A 20,092-nucleotide genomic window follows, 5' to 3' on the forward strand; every position below is an offset into this window, starting at 1 on the left:
TGTTGGATGAAAGACATAGTGTTAGAATCTCCTTAAATACATTGATGACCTGACAAACTAGGAAGGAATACTCAAAGGCAAAAGACTGAGTGAAAACTGGAATTCAAAGAGGTAAGGAGAGCAAGGCCATCTGCCTATCAGGAGAACTTGAGTTTTAGTGTGAGGTCCAGGGACAGAATGCAAAACCAAGGCTGGTCAAAGGGGAATCTAATAGAAACTTTCCCTTTGAAACAGCAAACAAGACAAGAAAAACCATCATTACCACTTTCACTCAAGATCATGATGAAACTCCTAGCCAGCAAAATGACAAAAGAAAAAAAGTAAAAGATTGGAAAGAAAGGAAAAAACTATCATTATTGGTAGATGATAAGACTTCATACACAGAACATCCAAAAGAATCGAGAGATAAATCAATATTAAAAGAGATTACTAGTTACAAAATCAATACAGAAAAATCAATTTTATCGCAGACAGAACAGTGGTAAAATAAATACATTTAAAAATAACATTCAGAATACAAGTGTCTAGGAATAAATCTAACAAAAGATGCACAAGAAAAATCATAAAACTTTATGAAAGCCATTAAAGAAAACTTAAATAAATGGAGAATATACTAAGCCCATAGATTTGAAGATATAATAAAATAAAGATATTAATTTTGATTCATACAAAATTGAAGGAGTGAAGGCAGGAAGCTTTGCTATTAGATATCAAGAATTTGCTTGCCAGGAACAGAATGACAAACATTCATGTTCTCACTTATTTGTGGGATCTAAAAAATAAAACAACTGGACTCAGGGAGCTGGAGAGTAGAAGGATGGTTACCAGAGGCTGGGAGTGGTGGTGGGAACTGGAGGTGTCAGCGAGTAGGGATGGTTAATGGATACAAAAAAAAACCAGAATGAATGAGACCTAGTATTTGATAGCACAACAGGGTGACTACAGTCAAAATCATTTAATTGTACATTTAAAAATAATTAAAAGAATACAATAGGATTGTTTGTAACACAAAGGATAAATGCTTGAGGGGATGGATACTCCGTTTTCCATGATGTGCTTATTATGCATTGCATGCCTGTATCAAAATATTTCATGTATCCCATAAATAATACCACCTACTATGTACTCACAAAAATTGAAAATGAAAAATAAAAAGAAAGAAAAAAAGTTTTAAAAGCATTTGATCAACAATTAGGCAACCTGGTAAGAAAATGAGATAAAGACTAATAGTTCACAAATAGGATATCCAAATGACCAATAAATATAAGATGCCCATTAGTCACTAAAGAAGTCACCCTGAAGCCAAAAATAATTAAGACAGCATAGTATTGATAGTTTAGACAAAAAGACAGTGAAACAGAATAGAGAAACTGAAATGGGCCTCACATATATGGAAATGTGATATATAACACAGGACATACCACAGAGCATTTGGGAAAGAGTAAACTTCTTAATAACTAGTCTGGATCAACTGACTACCAGTGGGAGAATTAAAGGAAACTAGATCTCTACCTCACACCACACACAAAAACCCAATTAAAGATCTAAAAACCAGCACTGTGGCTCACACCTGTAATCCGAGCACATTGGGAGGCCAAGGTGGATGGATCACCTGAGTTCAGGAGATCAAGACCATCCTGACCAACATGACGAAACCCCATCTCTACTAAATATACGAAAATTAGCTGGGGCATGGTGGCGTGCGACTGTAATCCCAGCTACTTGGGAGGCTGAGGCAGGAGAATCACTTAAACCCAGGAGGCGGAGGTTGCAGTGAGCAGAGATCGCGCCACCGCACTCCAGCCTGGGCGACAGGACCAAAATAAAATAAAATAAAATAAAAAATAAAGATCTAAAAAGCAAACCTATAATACAAGAGATATCTCTTCATGATCTTGAAATGGAAAGGATTTACTGAACAAGACACAAAAAGCATCAACCGTAAGACTAATAAAAATAAGCTATATGAAAATTAAAAACACATATGCCTCAAATATATTATAAATTCGATCAAACGTCAGGCAGCCTGGTGGAAAAATGAGAGAAGGATTAATAGACGTTTTACAAGTAAGATGTGCAAAAGACCAATAGATATAAGATAAGGTGCTTAAGCTCATTAGTCACTGAAGAAGTTAAAACTACAAGAAGATGTCTATATCTACTGATCAAATTGGCCAAAATCTAAAAGTCTCATAATATAATGAGCTGGCAAATAGGAACTCTCATATAGTGCTATCTGCTAAGATAGTATAGTATTTTGAAAAACAATGTAGCATTATCTACTTATGCTAAATGACCTGCTAATGCTAATACACCTTCTAACTCGGCAGTTTTACTCCTAGGTATAAATACATCAGAAATGTAAAATGCGTGCACATATCCACACATGAATGTTCAAAGCATCACTGTTTCTCCAATTGATCAACTTAAATTTTTGAAAAAATCTACATAACTACATGAGACATACTTTCCCTTAGTTTTTAGTGGACTGATTTTTTTTTTTTTTTTACCTGTAATGCAGCCTTGTGTCAGCATTTAAGGGCAGAAAAGAGGTCAGTATTCATAATGAGCAAAAAATAGCATTATTTTCTTTAAAGGAAAACAGTTGAATATTATTTAAAATCAAATAAGTTATTCTTAGAGTTAATAATTTACCATTTTTGAAGCTTCAGTACAACACTGAACTGTGTTCACAATAGGAAAAGATATTAAAAGATGCATAGTGTTTATTAAGTAATTCAATTTAAGGAAATATTCGAATATTTCTACAAATACCATATCTCATTTTAATTAAAAACAATTGGTCCCAATTTTTAGCAATCTTTTCATGATCATGTCATTAAAACTCGTTACCCATCAACACATCATACTGTACACTCTAATTATGTAAAATTTTTATCTGTCAACTTAAAATAAAAAGTTACGCAAACAAAAGTTAATCTAACTGTAAACGAAACAAAATAAAATGTGGAGTTTGTCTCACCTGACACTAACTAGAAAGTAACTAACTTAAAGATGGTCTTGTAGAAATCTTTCCTTTAATTATTTTTCTTTGAGCATTAATAATCCATCATCAATTAAATTTTTCTTACTTTTATTATTGATTTTGTTTTCATCTTTTTCCACTGACATCTTCTATATCAGATCTAGTTTACTGGTATTTTAAATTCTAAATAAACCATAAAAAAGTTGATTTTACTGCTCAATACCAAGAAAACAGATTTCTTAAAGCAATGCCAGAAGGCATTCTGTGCATACTTATATTTCTATATTCAACACTCTCCTTTTATTTTCAGATAACTACACAAAAAGTACCACTGACTTTATAAGAAAGTTGAGTTGCAGGAATGTCACACTCAACTCTTTTAGCATGAAGAAATAAAAACTGGTTTAATATTTGAGTTTTCATTTTAAAAAATATTTTCAAAGTAAGTTTAGCCAGGCTTAGACAATTTAACAGGCAATGCAAGTGAAGTTTTAGCATCTTGTGACAGAGAGGAAAGGCTGCCTTGCAGTGACTGCAGTTGGAAAGTCTGTAAGACCAAACACGCATGTTGACACTAAGGTGCATCCACACTCCCTGGCCCGCAACACACACACGGACACACACTTTTACAGGGAGTTGGTGGTATCCTAAATGTAATTATGAATAGTGTTTTGAATTCTAACTAAAGGCCACTTTTAGCTTAGTTAAGGCCCTAAGAGATTCAAATTTTTATAAACTGGTTCAAGAAGCATAGCTTTCAAAGATCTGAAAAAATAACAAAATATATACCTTAAAATCTGAAGAACATTTTGCTCTTCAAAAACAGAAGAGGAATTTATCTGCACAATTATTAGAATAACTCAAAAGATTTGTTCCAATACAATGATACCTTGCATAAACCAACAACCAAGCAATTGTATAAAGTGGAATTAATTTTTAATTTTTCCCGAGGTACCTTTTGTTGAATGGTGGAATGTTTTTGCTCCATTTCTCTTTTCTCCTTTGCTGCATCCACAACCAGTCGATCCAACTGTAAAAAGGGAAAAGAAAAAACTGCAGACTTAAAAAAAGTATGGATTATTTTTTCAAACCATATTCCAAATCATTTCACAGATAAATAAAAAATCACTCAATTTAAGCTTAATTTAAAAAATTTTGGCTAAACTTTGAAGTAGAAGTTCCTATTTTTTTCTGCTATCAAGTTCTCTTTGAGAAGATCCATATCTCCACTAGAAAAAAAAAAAATTCCAAGAATAGTCATGATGCCATACATAAATGAGTGGAGGCCTTGTCACAGGTACCCCAGTGATACACGTTCAATCCTTGAATAACAAAAATGACTCTAGCTTAAGCTCCTGCTGACCCACTAAGCAAATTCTGGTAGTTAAAATCAAAGATACGAAGAAGACACTAGTGACTTCTTTCCCAAATAGCAAAAAGTAGTGCAGCTAAACTAGTATTAACCAGCTAACCTAGCTCTCACAAATTCACTCTAACAGCTACTTCCAATCATTCAAGATGCTTCTTCAGGTTTTCAGGTTGGCTCCCTAATGTCATACTCAAATCTAAAAAGAAGAAAAAATAATTCATGAGATAAAAGAGAAAGCTAAAAATAATAATAATAAAAGAATAGTAATCATTCATAAGACCAAGGTAGGAAATCAGCAATTCTTAAGGCTCATTTTTAAAAGCTCAAAAAAACTAAATAAAACTATAAAACCCGGCTGGGCGCAGTGGCTCACGCCTGTAATCCCAGCACTTTGGGAGGCTAAGGTGGGCAGATCACGAGGTCAGGAGTTCGAGAACAGCCTGGCCAACATAGAGAAACTCCATCTCTTCTAAAAATACAAAAAATTAGCTAGACATGGTGGCAGGTGCCTGTAATACTACCTACTCAGGAGGCTGAGGCAGCAGAATCGCTTGAACCCACGAGGCAGGCGTTGCAGCGGGCCAAGATCGTACCACTGCACACTAGCCAGGGTGGCAGTGCAAGTCTCCATCACCCCTCCACCAAAAAAAATATATCTATCTATCTATCTATATATATATATATATATACACATATACATATACATATATACACATATACATATATACATATACATATATACACATATACATATATACACATACATACATACATACATACATATATACATATATACATATATATATATAAAACCCATTTTTCTTGTTCCTTGGCATAGAAAGGATATCCATCATGAGGGAAGTATTTGATTTCCAGTAATATGTCATGAGAAATGCACTGGCTTCTTGAAATCCTATTTGCTAAACTAACAATAATTGCGTTATACATTATTAATTATGTGGGTTTCATTGTCTAGACTATGATGATGCCTTTCCAACTCTGAACCTCCATCACCTCTAAATGATTAACACACGTTCGATAAGTGAATAAATTAAAACATACATATCAGATCAGCAGGAATATGGAGAAAGATAAGCATTAAATGTCTAAACATTTTAAGTTATATCTTTTAAAAACTAAATTTTTAAAAAGTCTTTTTCAAAAAAACTATTTGATCCCTTATCACAAATGATGTTTTTTCTACAGAAGAATAATTCTAGTCACAGATAATATTACTGAATAGTAATAAAAGTAATAAAGATTAACTGAAAAAGTACCCACAATGAAACAGATCTATCACTATTATAAAATACATGATATAGGTGGCAACTATGCTACTCTAGGATCTAATACACACATACCTTAGTGACATGTAGCATTGATTTAGTGGGTAATGCTGTACATGGTGTGCTAGAAAAATATATTCTCACAGAAGTTTCTTATGCGGAATGAGTGGACTAACCATCCTATGGGTTTTATGGCTCTGAGTGGCATATAAATATTATTCATTCATTCAGACTGAAATGCAGTACAAGGTAGCCCCCAAATTCAAAATATTTACAAATATGCACGCATATACTTTACATATGAATTCTGCAATGTAGGTGATGGTCTTCTGCCTGTCTAATTGGTAAGAAATGTCTCTTGCGGCTGGGCGTGGTGGCTCACGCCTGTAATCCCAGCACTTTGGGAGGCCAAGATGGGCGAATCATGAGGTCAGTAGATCGAGACCATCCTGGCTAACACGGTGAAACCCTGCCTCTACTAAAAAGACAAAAAAATTAGCCGGGTGTGGTGGCAGGCGCCTGTGGTCCCAGCTACTTGGGAGGCTAAGGCAGGAGAATGGCATGAACCCAGGAGGCAGAGCTTGTAGTGAGCCAAGATCGTGCCACTGTACTCCGGCCTGGGCAACAGAGCGAGACTCCACCTCAAAAAAAAAGAAAAAAAAATGTCTCTTGCATCTCTAACCCCACTGCTATTACAGCAGAAAAGTGGGGAAAATTCTCCCTCTCTGATGGGGAAAAAGAATAAAGAAAAAATATCTTTCATGATGGTGGGGTTTTGGGGGAAGGCATGAGTTGGGGAAATGTGAAGACTGGCAGTCTTATCTTCTAGACATTGGGAAACGTATCAGGAAGATAACTTGGAGCAGAGTAAAAAGGGTCCTGTGTTTGTGTTAGTACTGGACATTATCAATGTTAATAGGTTCCTATAACTAAGCAGGTATCCCTGGTCCTTCTGTGTTTTAAATCCCTTCCACTCCCACCAACCTCAGATACCATCAATTCTCTTTCTCCTTTTCAACTTCTCCCTCTTGAACTACCATCTGCTTTTAAGTTGGTGCAAACCATTCTACCTTAATAAAACCGCTAACCCATACTCTTTTTCCAGCTACCACATTCTTTCCCTCTTTCCTTCATAACACAACTTCTTTAAAATATTACCACCTTCTGTATTTGCCCATTTCATATTCATCTACCCACTGTAATTCAGCTTCTACTGCCTGGGTCCCCAGCTCCATGGAAACAGCATCTCTCACAGACCTAACAACTTTTTTCTGCTAAACCCAACAGGTATTTCTCAGTCCTAGGTTTACTTAACTTTCTAATAATTGAAGCTGGTAACCACTCCTTCCCTTTGAAACACTTTTTCTGGCCTACAATGCCAGTCTCCTGTTTTTCCACTTTCTCACTCATCTATGTCCTAACACAGCTTCTCTTACCTAGCCATCTCAAAATCTAGTCTTTCTTAGGTCCCTGCCCCAAGTCAGCTTCTCTTTTTACTCAATACCAGTGGACCTCAGCCTTAACTTACAAAATAAAAATCTTCATGTATGGTGTCTAGGCAACTAGATTTTTTTTTAAATAGCTCTATGATTCAGAGATATCTAACTCACCCCCCATCAACTCACCCACTTTTGTGGTTGCAATCAGCAATTATATGCTACTGATTCATTTAGTCTACCTCCCTCTTTTGAGCTCCACATATATCCACTTAGACGTCTTATCCTCACAAATCAATATATTTAAGCATGAACTCATCACGCCCTTCCACCCTCGAACTGGCTGTATATTAACCCTCAAATCTAACCATTTCTATCTCTACTGCCATGACTTTAGTTTCAGATGCCATTATCTACTAATTATGAAAAGGATATTGTAATTCGCCACCTCCAACCCGGCCATCTTATCCACTAGGCACTATAGGCTCTGGGGCTTAGATGTTTTTCAAGGACCTGCAGACTTATTTGAGATCTAGAGAGGGGGTAAACCTATAAAACTAAAATGATTAAATGTTTTAAAAACACATAATTTTTTCAGCTAGTCAACTGCAATTCAACTCATACTGCTTTTATAAATTATACTGAATATAAGATGAGAGCACAATCTAATATTTGATAGTATGTGAGGAATGTCTAAAACCTAGGAAGGTCTCTCCTTCCCCCTAAGTCTGGCTTACATGTCCTGTCTATATGTTCCTGCAACACTTTGACCCTTCCCTATATGGTGGAAAAGGCCAGCTGTCCCTCAACGTCTATTTTTTCCTTCTTCCTTAACAATGGAACCCCTAAATTCTAGCAGGTCATGTGGCTACCTGGCATTAAGGTTAATTTCCCTTGCAGCTATTGTGACCCTGTGACTAAAGACTTGGCATTGGGATATATGTAGAAGTGATATGTACAATTTCTAGGAAATGTGCTTAAAGAGAGAAAACGTATCTTTCATTCTCCTTTCCTTCTTCCTATTAGCTGGAATTTGGGTATGATAGCTAAAGCTTGATTAGCCACTTTGAACCATGAGGTAGAATCAAAAAACATAAGCCTGCACTCCTGCTAACCAAGTGGCCACCATACCATGTCTTTGACTTTACATAAGAGAAATAAAACTCTTTTTTAAATTACTAGTATTCTCGGTTTTCTATTACATGCAAACAAACCTCATCCCAACTGTTACACACACACAAGGTATTTAGCACAGAGATTAAGAGTGTGGTGACTTGTTGGCTTCTCCCAAGAGACTAAGTTCTGTAGAGGCAGAAAACAGAATACATGTAATCCACGGCATACACCCTTACATGTCTTTGCCCCCCGTCTCAACACACACACACACAAACCACAACTCACATGTACTCTGGTCAGTAAATGCAATTCCCATTCCACTCTTACCTTTTTCCTTAAACTCAATTTTTCTTTTCCTTTTTTTTTTGAGACAGAGTTTCCCTCTGTCACCCAGGCTGGAGTACAATGGCCCGATCTTGGCTCACTGAGAACTCCACCTCATGCCTCAGCCTCCCAAGTAGCTGGGATTACAGGCATATACCACTACGCCCGGCTAATTTTTATATTTTTAGTAGAGACGGGGTTTCCCCATGTTGGCCAGGCTGGTCTCAAACTCCTGGCCTCATGTAATCTGCATGCCTCAGCCTCCCAAAGTGCTGGGATTACAGGCATGAGCCACCGTGCCTGGCCTAAACTCTATTTTTCATCATCAATCCCCTCCTCTTGGAAACTAAACCGAGACATCTTGAGAAAGAAAATCACCTAAAAATCGACAGTGTTAAATAAAGAATGTTCGTCAATAAAAAAACAATGTCCCCCGAACAGATCTAATAAAATGTTATGATCAGATATGAAAAAATAATTTGAACATAATGACATTTTTATAAATATAAAATTTGTATGTATATGTATAGAACTATTACACATAGCCACCAGGCACGGTGGCTCACGCCTGTAATCCTAGCACTTTGGGAGGCAGAGGCGGGCAGATCTCGAGGTCAGGAGATCGAGACCATCCTGGCTAACATGGTGAAACCCAGTCTCTACTAAAAACACAAAAAATTAGCGGGCATGGTGGCGGGCGCCTGTAGTCCCAGCTACTCGGGAGGCTGAGGCAGGAGAATGGCATGAACCCAGGAGGTGGAGCTTGCAGTGGGCGGAGATCCAGCCACTGTACTCCAGCCTGGGTGACAGAGCGAGACTCTATCCCAAAAAAAAAAAAAAAAAACTATTACACATAGCCATAGATAGCCACATGTGACTGCATGAAATGAAAAAGTTCCCAAGAGCTCTATAATTTTAAGATTCTAAAATATTTTTATTCAAATAACAAGATACAAGTTTCTAGGACATAAAAAAGAGCTATAACTCAACTGAAATGCAAATTGGAACAATAACTCAATTATCCGAATGTACAAAATTTAAATATACGTCCAGTTATGTAGACTGCAAAACAAACTTTTTGTTTTTAAATTCTCCTTTTCAATACCTTCACATACAAACTATACGGTTCTCTTTACCTTTGATTTCATTCTTTGGGTATACCCAAAACGCAAACATTTGGGTATTTAACCCATATATAAATCTGCTATAGCATCCAACTTCATTCTTCATTAAGTAAATAAACCATCAAGTCCTCCTTGATATGGTTTGACTGTGTCCCCACCCAAAATCTCATCTTGAATCACACTCCCCATAATCCTCACGTGTCAAGAGAGACCAGGTGGAGGGAACTGAGTCATGGGGGCGGCCTCCCCCATGCTGATACTCCTGATAGTGAGTGAGCGCTCACGAGATCTGACGGTTTTATAAGTGTTTGGTAGTTTCTCCTGCGTTCATTCTCCCCTCTGCTGCCTTGTGAAGAAGATGCCTTGCTTTCCCTTCGCCTTCTGCCATGACTGTAAGTTTCCTGAGGCTTCCCCAGCCGTGCAGAACTGAGAGTCAATTAAACCTCTTTCCTTTCTAGATTACCCAGTCTGAGGCAGCTCTTTATAGCAGTGTGAGAACAGACTAATACACCTCCAATACGCTAAACTTCTTTAAAAATACAAACACTAGTGTATAAAACAGAATCAAGAAATATACTGCAACATTACCTGTGCACCAAGATCCTTCATGTAGGGTCCAAGTTCACTAAACAGATCATATCCTTGATGAAAGAAGGCCAAATGGGCATACATAAATGACAACATCTAATAGAGAAAAAAAGATGATCATTTTAAAATCTATTCCTAGATAGACATTCTGAAATATTTTATATATATATATGTGTATATATATATGTGTGTATATATATATGTGTATATATATGTATATGCGTATATATATATATATATATATATATATATATATATATATATATATACATAAAACAGGGTCTTGCTCTGTCGCCCAGCCCTGGCAGGCAGTGGCACGAACACGGTTCATTGCAACCTGGACCTCCCAGGCTCAGGCGATTCTCCCACTTCGGCCTCCTAAGTAGCTGGGACCACAGGCATGTGCCACTATGCTCAGCTAACTTTTTTATTTTTGTAGAGACAAAGTCTCGCCATGTTACCCAGGCTGATCTCGAACTCCTGGGTTCAAGCAATCCTCCCACTTCCGCCTCCAAAAGTGCTGGGATTATAGGCGTGAGCCACTACGCCCAGCTCACCAAATCTATTTGAAAATTAAACTGAGTCATCTGTTTTAAAAGAGTATTTCAAAAATATTTTCAAATACAATGAAAATAAATTTTATTTAAAAGAAATTTCCCAGTGGTTTAAAATTTTTAAAATGCTCAAAATTTTAGTTGTTTAGACTATATCTAGGTGATCAAAATGTATACAGCAGATTCAAATAATCCAATTTTCAATAACTCTACTATCTCCCTAGGTCCATTATAAAGTATTTATGTGCTCCTTCAACCAAACTCATTGACAAACCTTAAATTGCAAAAAAGACAAGAAGATAAGAGAAATATAAAGTGCTCAAAATAAAACACAAACACTTTACAATCTACTAGAGCACAAGCACAACCTAAAGTAGGAGAATGCTGGTTTTTCTCTCAAGATACCAAAATAAAATGAGTCAACCGAATTTGCCAACATGGAAGTTTCTTTATATTCCACAAATCTAAAAAGCTGACATTAACGGGCGGAGATTTGTCCAAGTTTTCCTATATTTTACCTATTTTAAAGAGAAAAATCACCCTCATTTTAATTAAGTTTTTACATGGAAGGAATTATATAATTAAATGAAAAATACTGAAAAAATATTCTAAACATCCATATTATTTTCAATAAGTGGCATCTGTTCAATTTTCTGAAGTCTAAAACAGGTCACTAAGTCCTTAATACTCAAAAATCCTCCAAAAAAAACTATTTTCAAAAAAAAAAACCCATTAAAACACAGAGGCAAAAGGATAAAACTCAGAAGAGGAAAATTATTCTGGAATTAGGTAATAGTGATCATTGAACAAATTTGTGAATAAAAACCAATAAATTATTTTAAAAATTGATTAAAAATTTAAAAAGAGGGATGGGATTAATAGCTAGGACTACATAAAAATATAAAATATGCTTGTACATCAAAATGCAAAATGAGCATATTAAAAGACAAATGATAAACTAGGGAAAAACCCATGACAAAGAGTTAACAGTCTTAAAATGTAAGAGATGTTACAAATCAACATGAAAAAGATGAACACTCCAACAGAAAAAGAGACAAAAGACATATGAGGTACATAAGTGGCCAAAAAAACACGGAAAAATGTTCGAACTCATTTGTATTAACAAAATGCAAAACTGAATAATGACATCACGCTTTCTATCCAACAAACTAGGGGCAGCATGGGGGAAAAACTGGAATGCTCAGTGTTGGTAAAATGCAGAGAAATATCCATTTTCACACAATATTAGGGGAAATATTGTATAACCCTTGAAATTTGATAGTATTTTTCTAAAGCCTTAATCCTTTGACTATGTAATCTCTTGTTTATAAATAAATCTATCCTAAGAAAATAATAAGATTATTCATTAGAATGATCAGGACAATGCTATGTTTTAAGGTCAAAAACAAGGAAATTATTTGAATATTCATTAATAGGTGAAATTAATTTATGGTATATTCCTTCAAGGTCAGTAAACTATGACCTGCAAACTTTATTAGGGCTCACCACCTGTTTTTTGATAGTCCATGAGCTACGAATGGCTTTTACATCTTTAAATGATTTAAAGACAATGAAAATATATGAAATTTATGATATGTGAAAATTATATGAAATTCAAATTTCTGTGTTTATAAATAAAGTTTTATTGGAACACAGCCATGGCCATTCATTTACATACTGTCTTTCTCATTATAATAGCACAGTTGAATAATTCCAACCGAGACCATGAGGCCTGTAAAACTTACCATATTTACTACCTGGACTTTCACAAAAAACATGTGCCAACCCCTAGGATATTCAGGTGGTAGAATTCTACTTGGCCACAAAAGCCATCATTAAATAAAGGATATTTAATGAAATATAACTTTGCAGTGTATTAGTGAAAAAAGAAAGTTATAAAATAGTATGTAGGAATGATTCCCATTAGAAAATTAAATGTGATTTTAAAAGGCATATATTCAAGTTCATGTACACACACACATGCACACACATGCACACACACAGAAAGAGAGAAAAAGACGAAGATGTATGCCAAGATATTAATAGTGGCTTCCCCTTGGTAGCAGAATTTCTCAGTAGTTTTTATTTTTCTTCATACGCATTCTAATTTTCTACAATTAATATACATTACTGTCAATCCCGAAAACAAGTGGGGTATAAATACTATCTTTTAGAAAACAGGAAGTACAATGTGTTTACCTGATAAGATATAGCACAAATATATAAATAAAATTTAGAAAAAACTAGGTGGGGACAAGAATCTAAGGCAACTTAAGTATAGCCTTTTTGGGGAAAAAGTAAGTCAGTAATTCGGAGTTGAGAGATTATTACTAAGGTTATCAAAATATAAAGAGTGCTATGCCATATCACATCATGCCCTGCCCACTTCTTCGTTAGCTTTTTTTTTTTTTTTGAGACAGAGTTTCACTCTTGTCACCTAGGCTGGAGTGCAATGGCACGATTTTGGCTCACTGCAACCTCCACCTCCCGGATTCAAGCAATTCCCCTGCCTCAGCCTCCCGAAGTAGCTGAGATTACAGGCGCCCGCCACCACACCCAGCTAATTTTTTTGTATTTTTGAGATGGGGTTTCACCATGTTGGCCAGGCTGGTCTTGAACCCCTGACCTCAGGTGATCCACCCGCCTCAGCCTCCCAAAGTGCTGGGATTACAGGCGTGAGCCACCACACCTGGCCTTCATTAGCTTTAAGACAAAAAAATAGGGCTCCCCACCGCAAAAAAAAAAAAAAAAAAAAAAAAAAATCATTGTCACGTGGGTGAAGAGGCTCAAGGAAAAAAGTGATCCCCAAATTTCATCCCACTGGTTTTGTAACTGCATACCAAAGAACAAACCAAAAGACTGACCCACCATCAACTTTAAGGGAAAAATTCTCCAAATGATACTATTCACATAAATCCTCAATCTCAAATATTTTTAAAGTCCAAATAATGCCAAAAATTATAGAGAAAAATGTAAATATGTTGAAAGAGGTTGGGCAAAAAAATTTTAAAGCAAAACAAGTAGGAAAAAATTCAAAACCTAAGTGGAACAGTTTTTTATGTTCATAACTTTCAAAACAAATTCTGGAATATTCTCACAGGTTTTTACACCAAACATTTTCAGTTATTCACCAAATGGTACTGGGCATCTAGTGTATGTAAAGCAACATATGAGGATAAAAGAAAACAAAAACATAACAGTACAGAGTCTACCTTAATGGACCTCACAGTGCATCAACAGATGAGACACACAAACAACTATAACATGAAGGAGACAAAAAGAAGTCCAGTGCCAAATAAGAAACACAAATGTAGATCAAAAAGAAGAGTAATTATAAACCTTATCATGTATATAGCAGATGATCTTTCAACACCTAAATACGTACATTTAGTTTCATATTAAAATATTTAAGACATCATTTCAATTAATATCTTACTGATTTTAGGATTTCTGATCTCCTTTTTGATTGAAGAACATTAATCTGAGAGAAAACACACATGGTTAATCACCCATGCATTATTTTAAAGCTAATCCATAATGCAATATTGTAAAACTTATTTTAATGGTTTAATACTTTCCCAAAAAGCAAATAAAAACAAAGCTCAAGCTTTTTCATCCTTCAACTATCCTTTTGCAAAACACAGTTAAGACAAACATTCCAGTGAAATTCTCATACATTTCTGAGCTAAAAGAAAAACTGGTTATTTAAACGATATTAGAGTGATGGAACTATTTTGACATCTGAAGCTCTGGGAATTCCATCTTTTTCCCACCCTCTTTACCTAATTGCTCATCAAAGTTTCATATACAACCTAAATGCAAATTCTCATCACTTTACCACTATCACCATCATGTCTTTTCAAGATTGCTGCAATAGGCTATGAATTTGTCTCTTCTCTGCTTCCATTCTTGACTTCCTATAATCCATTATACACACAGCAACCAGTCTCATCTTTTTTTTTTTTTTTTTTTTTTTTTTTTGAGTTGGAATTTTGCTCTTATTGCCCAGGCTGGAGTGCAATGGCGTGATCTCAGCTCACTGCAACCTCTGCCTTCTGGGTTCAAGCAATTCTCCTGCCTCAGCCTCCCGAGTAGCTGGGACTACCAGCATGCGCCACCACGCTCGGCTAAATTTTTGTATTTAGTAGACACCAGGTTTCTCCATGTTGGTCGGGCTGGTCTTAACTCCTGACCTCAGGTGATCCACCCGCATTGGCCTCCCAAAGTGCTGGAACTGCAGACGTGAGCCACCGCCAAGGGGCCCATCTTAAAAAATTATAAGTAAGATCATGTTATCTCTACCTTAACACCCTCCAACTTCCTACCATGGCTGGCAAGGCCCACCGTGATGTGGCCCCTACCTACCTTACTTCTTCAACCTAGTTTTCTATTACTTTCCCCCTGTCTGTACTCCAGCCTCAGCCTGGGACCACTCCCACCTCAATGCCTTTGTACTGGCTGTTCTGTCTACATGTTATGATGTTCTGCCCAGATGAGTATCAGGCTATCTCATACCAATCAGGTCTCTACTTAAATACCGTCTCCTCACAAAGGTCTGCGGTAGCTTCTTATGCACTGTCTAGTACATCAACCCTATTTATTTTACTCAGAACATTTATAACTACCTTATATTTTCTGATTTGTGTCTTCTCCCTAACCAAAGTGTAAATTCTAGTGAGACCAGGGTCTTTGCCTTATTCCCAGCTGTAGTGGCACACACTAAGCACTCAATAAGTATTTCTTAAATAAATTAACAGGTTTTGTTTTTAGAAACAGAATCTCACTCTGTTGTCCACTCTGGCCGGAGTGCAGTGGCATGATCAGATCTCACTGCAGCCTCGAACTCCTGGGCACGCAATCCTCCTGCCTTAGCCCTCAGCAGTTCTCCCATCTCAGCTTCTCAAGTAGCTGGGACTACAGGTGCACACCACCAGACCTGGCTCATTTTTCTTACTTTTTGTAGAGATAGGTTCTCACTGTGTTGCACAGTCTGGTCTCAAACTCCACGCTTCAAGCAATCTTCCTGCCTTGGCCTCCCAAAGCGCTGGGATTACAGGAATGAGCCCCTGCACCCGGCCAGATTTTAAGTAAATGTTTTAATTAGACTAAATTTACTGAAAGGTCAATAAATTAAAAGATTTGCCTTTTAGGGGATCTCTCCCAACTCCAGAAATTCACAACAAACATTTTATTTTTGTCTGTTATTATCTATCAGCTTAATGAAATGTTTAAAAAAAGAATCATTCACTCTTTGCCAATACTGTCAAAAGATTATACAATATCTTTTTAATATGTCCTTCCCACTGAATTCTGTATTTTATCAAATAATTTTAAAGCACTAAATAAAAAAAAAACAGAACAAGAAAAATCTACGTAACTTTACTTAACCATAAGACTAGTTTCTGGCTGAGTGAGGTGGCTCATGCCTGTAATCCTTGCACTTTGGGAGGCTGAGGTGGGCAGATGGCTTGAGATCAGGAGTTTGAGACCAGCCTGGCCAACATGGTGAAACCCCGTCTCTACTAAAAATACAAAAATTAGCCAGGCGTGGTGGTGGGCGCCTGTAATCCCAGCTACTCGAGAGGCTGAGGCAGGAGAATCACTTAAACCCTGAAGGTGGAGGTTGCAGTGAGCTGGGATCGCACCACTGCACTCCAGCCTAGGCAACAGAGCAAGACTCCTTCTCAAAAAAAAACAAAAACAACAACAGAAACAAAAGACTAGTTTCTTCTGCATGTATTTCAAAGCCTATTCAGTTTAGAGAACTATAATATTCACTTTCAAATGCTCTAAGTAAAGAAGAAGCTGCAAATAGCCTATTACCCAAACACTGAATAATGTTAAAATGCCTGTTTTATATGTCCTTTTTTCTATTTGAAAAAATTAAGTGCTATATAAAATTTTTAAATTTAAATGTTATATATAAAAATAAAATGCTATATAAAATAGGATTTTTATATTATATAATATTTAAATTATATAGCATTTAAATTATTGGAGGAAAAAAGTAAACTCAAATATTTAGAGTAGTTAAGCAAGACAAACTTTATACATTTGGATATCTATTACTTACTATTCTCTAAAGTAGACATAAATGAAATAAAGGCCATAAAATGATACAATAGTTCCCATCAGAAAAATCAAACAAACTAATAGTTATTTGTTGGGGGTGTTGGGCATGAGGAGGCAGTGTGAGGATTCCTAACTTACATATGGACACCCAAGAAAATAATGTGTAAGTTTAAAAATAATGAAAATTTTAGCTAATCCTCCCAATATAAAATTTGTAACATTAAGCCATTTGCTCTCTCAAAAAACATTTACTACATATCTATTTTCTAACCACTGGACTAGAGGCTAGGGGACACAATCTAGAAATAGAACAAACAAATAAATATTTACAATAAACATGTAAGTAGTCTAACTGCAACGTGTACGAAAATACGGCAACACAGAGAAGGCAGAGGCAGAAATTATGCCTTCTGGCCTGGAGAAGTCTAAGTAACCCGGATCACAAAACAGAGAGTGAATTAGTGACAGGGCAGGAAAAAGCAATGCAAGGCAGACCAATTTCATGAGAAGACCTTAATACTCCAGACAAGAAACAGTAAGACTTAGGGCTGCAGCAAAGGTGAAGAAAGAACCAATTTAAGAGGTACAGAGGAGGAATTTTCAAGACATTTTGGCAACTAGATATACTGGCTTACAATGAGGAGAATATCTGATATAATTCTCTCATTTCAAACTTCTGTGAGAGTAAAAAAGTGACACCATTCAATTAGATAAGGGCAAAAGGGAAAGAGAAGCCATTTTGGAAGATAAGAGCTTTCAGTTTTGAACACAATGAGAACAAAGCACCCCTGGGAAAAAAACATTTGGTCATCTACCTATAATAACAGGTAGTGATTCAAGCAAGGGGCATGATGAGACTGACAGAAAACAATAAAGTGAGAAAAGAAAAGAATAAAACCAAAGATGGAACCCTAAAAAGGAGAGTGAAAAGGCAGACAAAGGAGTGAAGCCCAAGACAGAACTGGAAAAGAAACAGAAGTTGGGAGGAAGACCTAAAGGCAGTTTCAGATAAATCAAGATAAAAGAATGTTTCAAGAAGGAGAGTGTGGTCCACCACTGCAATAAAACAGAATAGTCAAGTTGGTTAAAAACTGAAATATGTCTAGTGAATAACCTCTGCATGAGCCATTTCAGTGTGTTAGGCAGGGTGAGTACTTACACTACAGCAGAAAATGGTGTAATGTGAGGTAGGTAACAGGACCCAGGAAATAGACTACTCCAGTCTAGTATCCTTTCCTCCAAAAGTACAGTCTATTCATTTCAAAAATTTAACTTCCCACTTACCGAACAGGAACTTAATAGAAAAAAAAAACTTAAAATTAATTTTCTATTGTTTTGCCAAGTTACCTAAGTAATTTTTAATCACTAATTTCTGTTTGGTTACTTCTAGTTTTTCTTAAGAAATATTCTGTGATCATTGCGAAGTAAACAATCTCTGAGGACAACCACTATTGTTTTGTAAAAGCAGATTTATATAAGGTAATTCCCTAAGCATTAAAGTTTTTTTAGGCTTTAAATTCCATGATATACAGAAACATGCAATGTAATATGCCTTCATTTCTCATGTCTCAAATACCTTTGGAGATCTATCACATTCAAACTAGTTTGAATTATAAATTAGACTGGAAGATCACCAACACCAAGCAACTTACTAAATACAGATTTCTAGTTTTTGGTTTTTGTTTGTTTTGTGTGGTTTTTTTTTGGTGTTTTTTTTTGAGACGGAGTCTCGCTCTGTCGCCCAAGCTGGAGTGCAGTGGCGCGATCTCGGCTCACTGCAAGCTCCACCTGCTGGGTTCACGCCATTCTCCTGCCTCAGCCTCCCGAGTAGCTGGGACTACAGGCGCCCGCCACCACACCCGGCTAATTTTTTGTATTTTTATTAGAGACGGGGTTTCACCGTGTTAGCCAAGATGGTCTCGATCTCCTGACTTGTGATCCACCTGTCTCGGCCTCCCAAAGTGCTGGGATGACAGGCGTGAGCCACCGCACCTGGCCCAGATTTCTAGTTTTTAAAAGCAGCACCTAAAGCAAAAATATGGTAACACTACTTCTAGAAAGATTTTTCATTTGGCAATATGGTGAATCTTAGTACCTCTAAGAATCTAATCTAAAGAAATAAGAAGTATAAAGATGTTATTATCACTCACAATTATTGAAAATTATATTTTCCCTATTGTCAGTAAAAACTTGAACACCACAAATGTCTTTTACAGCAACTTAGAAGGAACTAGGGGCCCTTATCCTAAAGGAAGTAACACAGGAACGGAAAAACAAGTGCCGTGTGTTGTCACCTATAAGTAGGAGCTAAGTTATAGATTCTCAGGGGCATACAGAGTGGTATAATGTACACTGGAGACTCGGAAAGGGGGGAAGGTGGGAGGGAGGTGAGGGATGAAAAATTTCCTATTGGGTACAATGTATACTACTGGAGTGACAGATACAATAAAAGCCCACACTTCACCACTATGCAATTCATCACGTGACCAAAAACCCACTTGTACCCCTAAACTTATTGAAATAATAAAATGGTATAATAAAAGATAATTAAATTGACATAACAACTCCAGAGAATAAAATATAGCAACTAAAAATGCTTTTTAACATTTTAAAATGGGGAATATAACGTTAAGAGAAAAGAGGCAGAACTCAGAATCAAAGGAATACATACATCTCCATACACACGTAGGTACACTAATAGCTACACAGATGGAAATTTTCCACCTGAGATTATGTTTTAACTTTAAGCTCAGAGTAAAAGTATTTATTCTTCTTAGGGCAATCACTCAAAAGCAACAACCTGTTTAGTAAGCACTGTCTGAAAACATACACAGCAAGAAACTATATACCTGAAGCACATAATCGAGGGCTATGTGTCGAAAACATTTTCTTGTTGCTGTCAGAATGTTGGTGGCTTCTTCAACTTCATGTTGTTTGTTTCTTTGTACTTGGGCATTTTTTACTAATGCATTTTCTTTTTCTTCACTGACTTTTTCGAATTGCTTCTTGGCATCTTTGAATTTTCTAAGATCTCTAAAAAAAGAAAAACTTAGTGAAACTTTTATAACTTGCTTCATTAAAAAACTTTAGCAGGCTGGGTGCGGTGGCTCACACCTGTAATCCCAGCACCTTGGGAGGCCTAGGTGGGTGGATCATGATGTCAAGAGATGGAGACCACCCTGGCCAACATGGCGAAACCCCATCTCTACTAAAAATACAAAAAAATTAGCTGGGCGT

The 20,092-nt window shown here is 36.4% G+C and overlaps 1 protein-coding gene across 5 annotated transcripts in view; it reads right to left on the reverse strand.

Moving 5' to 3' along the window:
- ACAP2 (ArfGAP with coiled-coil, ankyrin repeat and PH domains 2) overlaps positions 1-20,092 on the reverse strand; it is a 175,459-nt gene that overhangs the window by 48,423 nt on the left and 106,944 nt on the right. For all 5 annotated transcript variants that reach the window (XM_063622164.1, XM_063622162.1, XM_063622161.1 and 2 more), the window contains 4 exons: positions 19,705-19,888; positions 14,220-14,264; positions 10,230-10,325; positions 3,942-4,016 (listed from right to left, as the gene is read on the reverse strand). In XM_063622164.1, the coding sequence (XP_063478234.1) occupies positions 3,942-4,016; positions 10,230-10,325; positions 14,220-14,264; positions 19,705-19,888 (400 nt within the window). The remainder of the gene's footprint in view (positions 1-3,941; positions 4,017-10,229; positions 10,326-14,219; positions 14,265-19,704; positions 19,889-20,092) is intronic.

This window comes from Symphalangus syndactylus, chromosome 17 (genome assembly GCF_028878055.3).
Source record: "Symphalangus syndactylus isolate Jambi chromosome 17, NHGRI_mSymSyn1-v2.1_pri, whole genome shotgun sequence".
In the NCBI taxonomy this organism is placed as follows: domain Eukaryota; kingdom Metazoa; phylum Chordata; class Mammalia; order Primates; family Hylobatidae; genus Symphalangus; species Symphalangus syndactylus.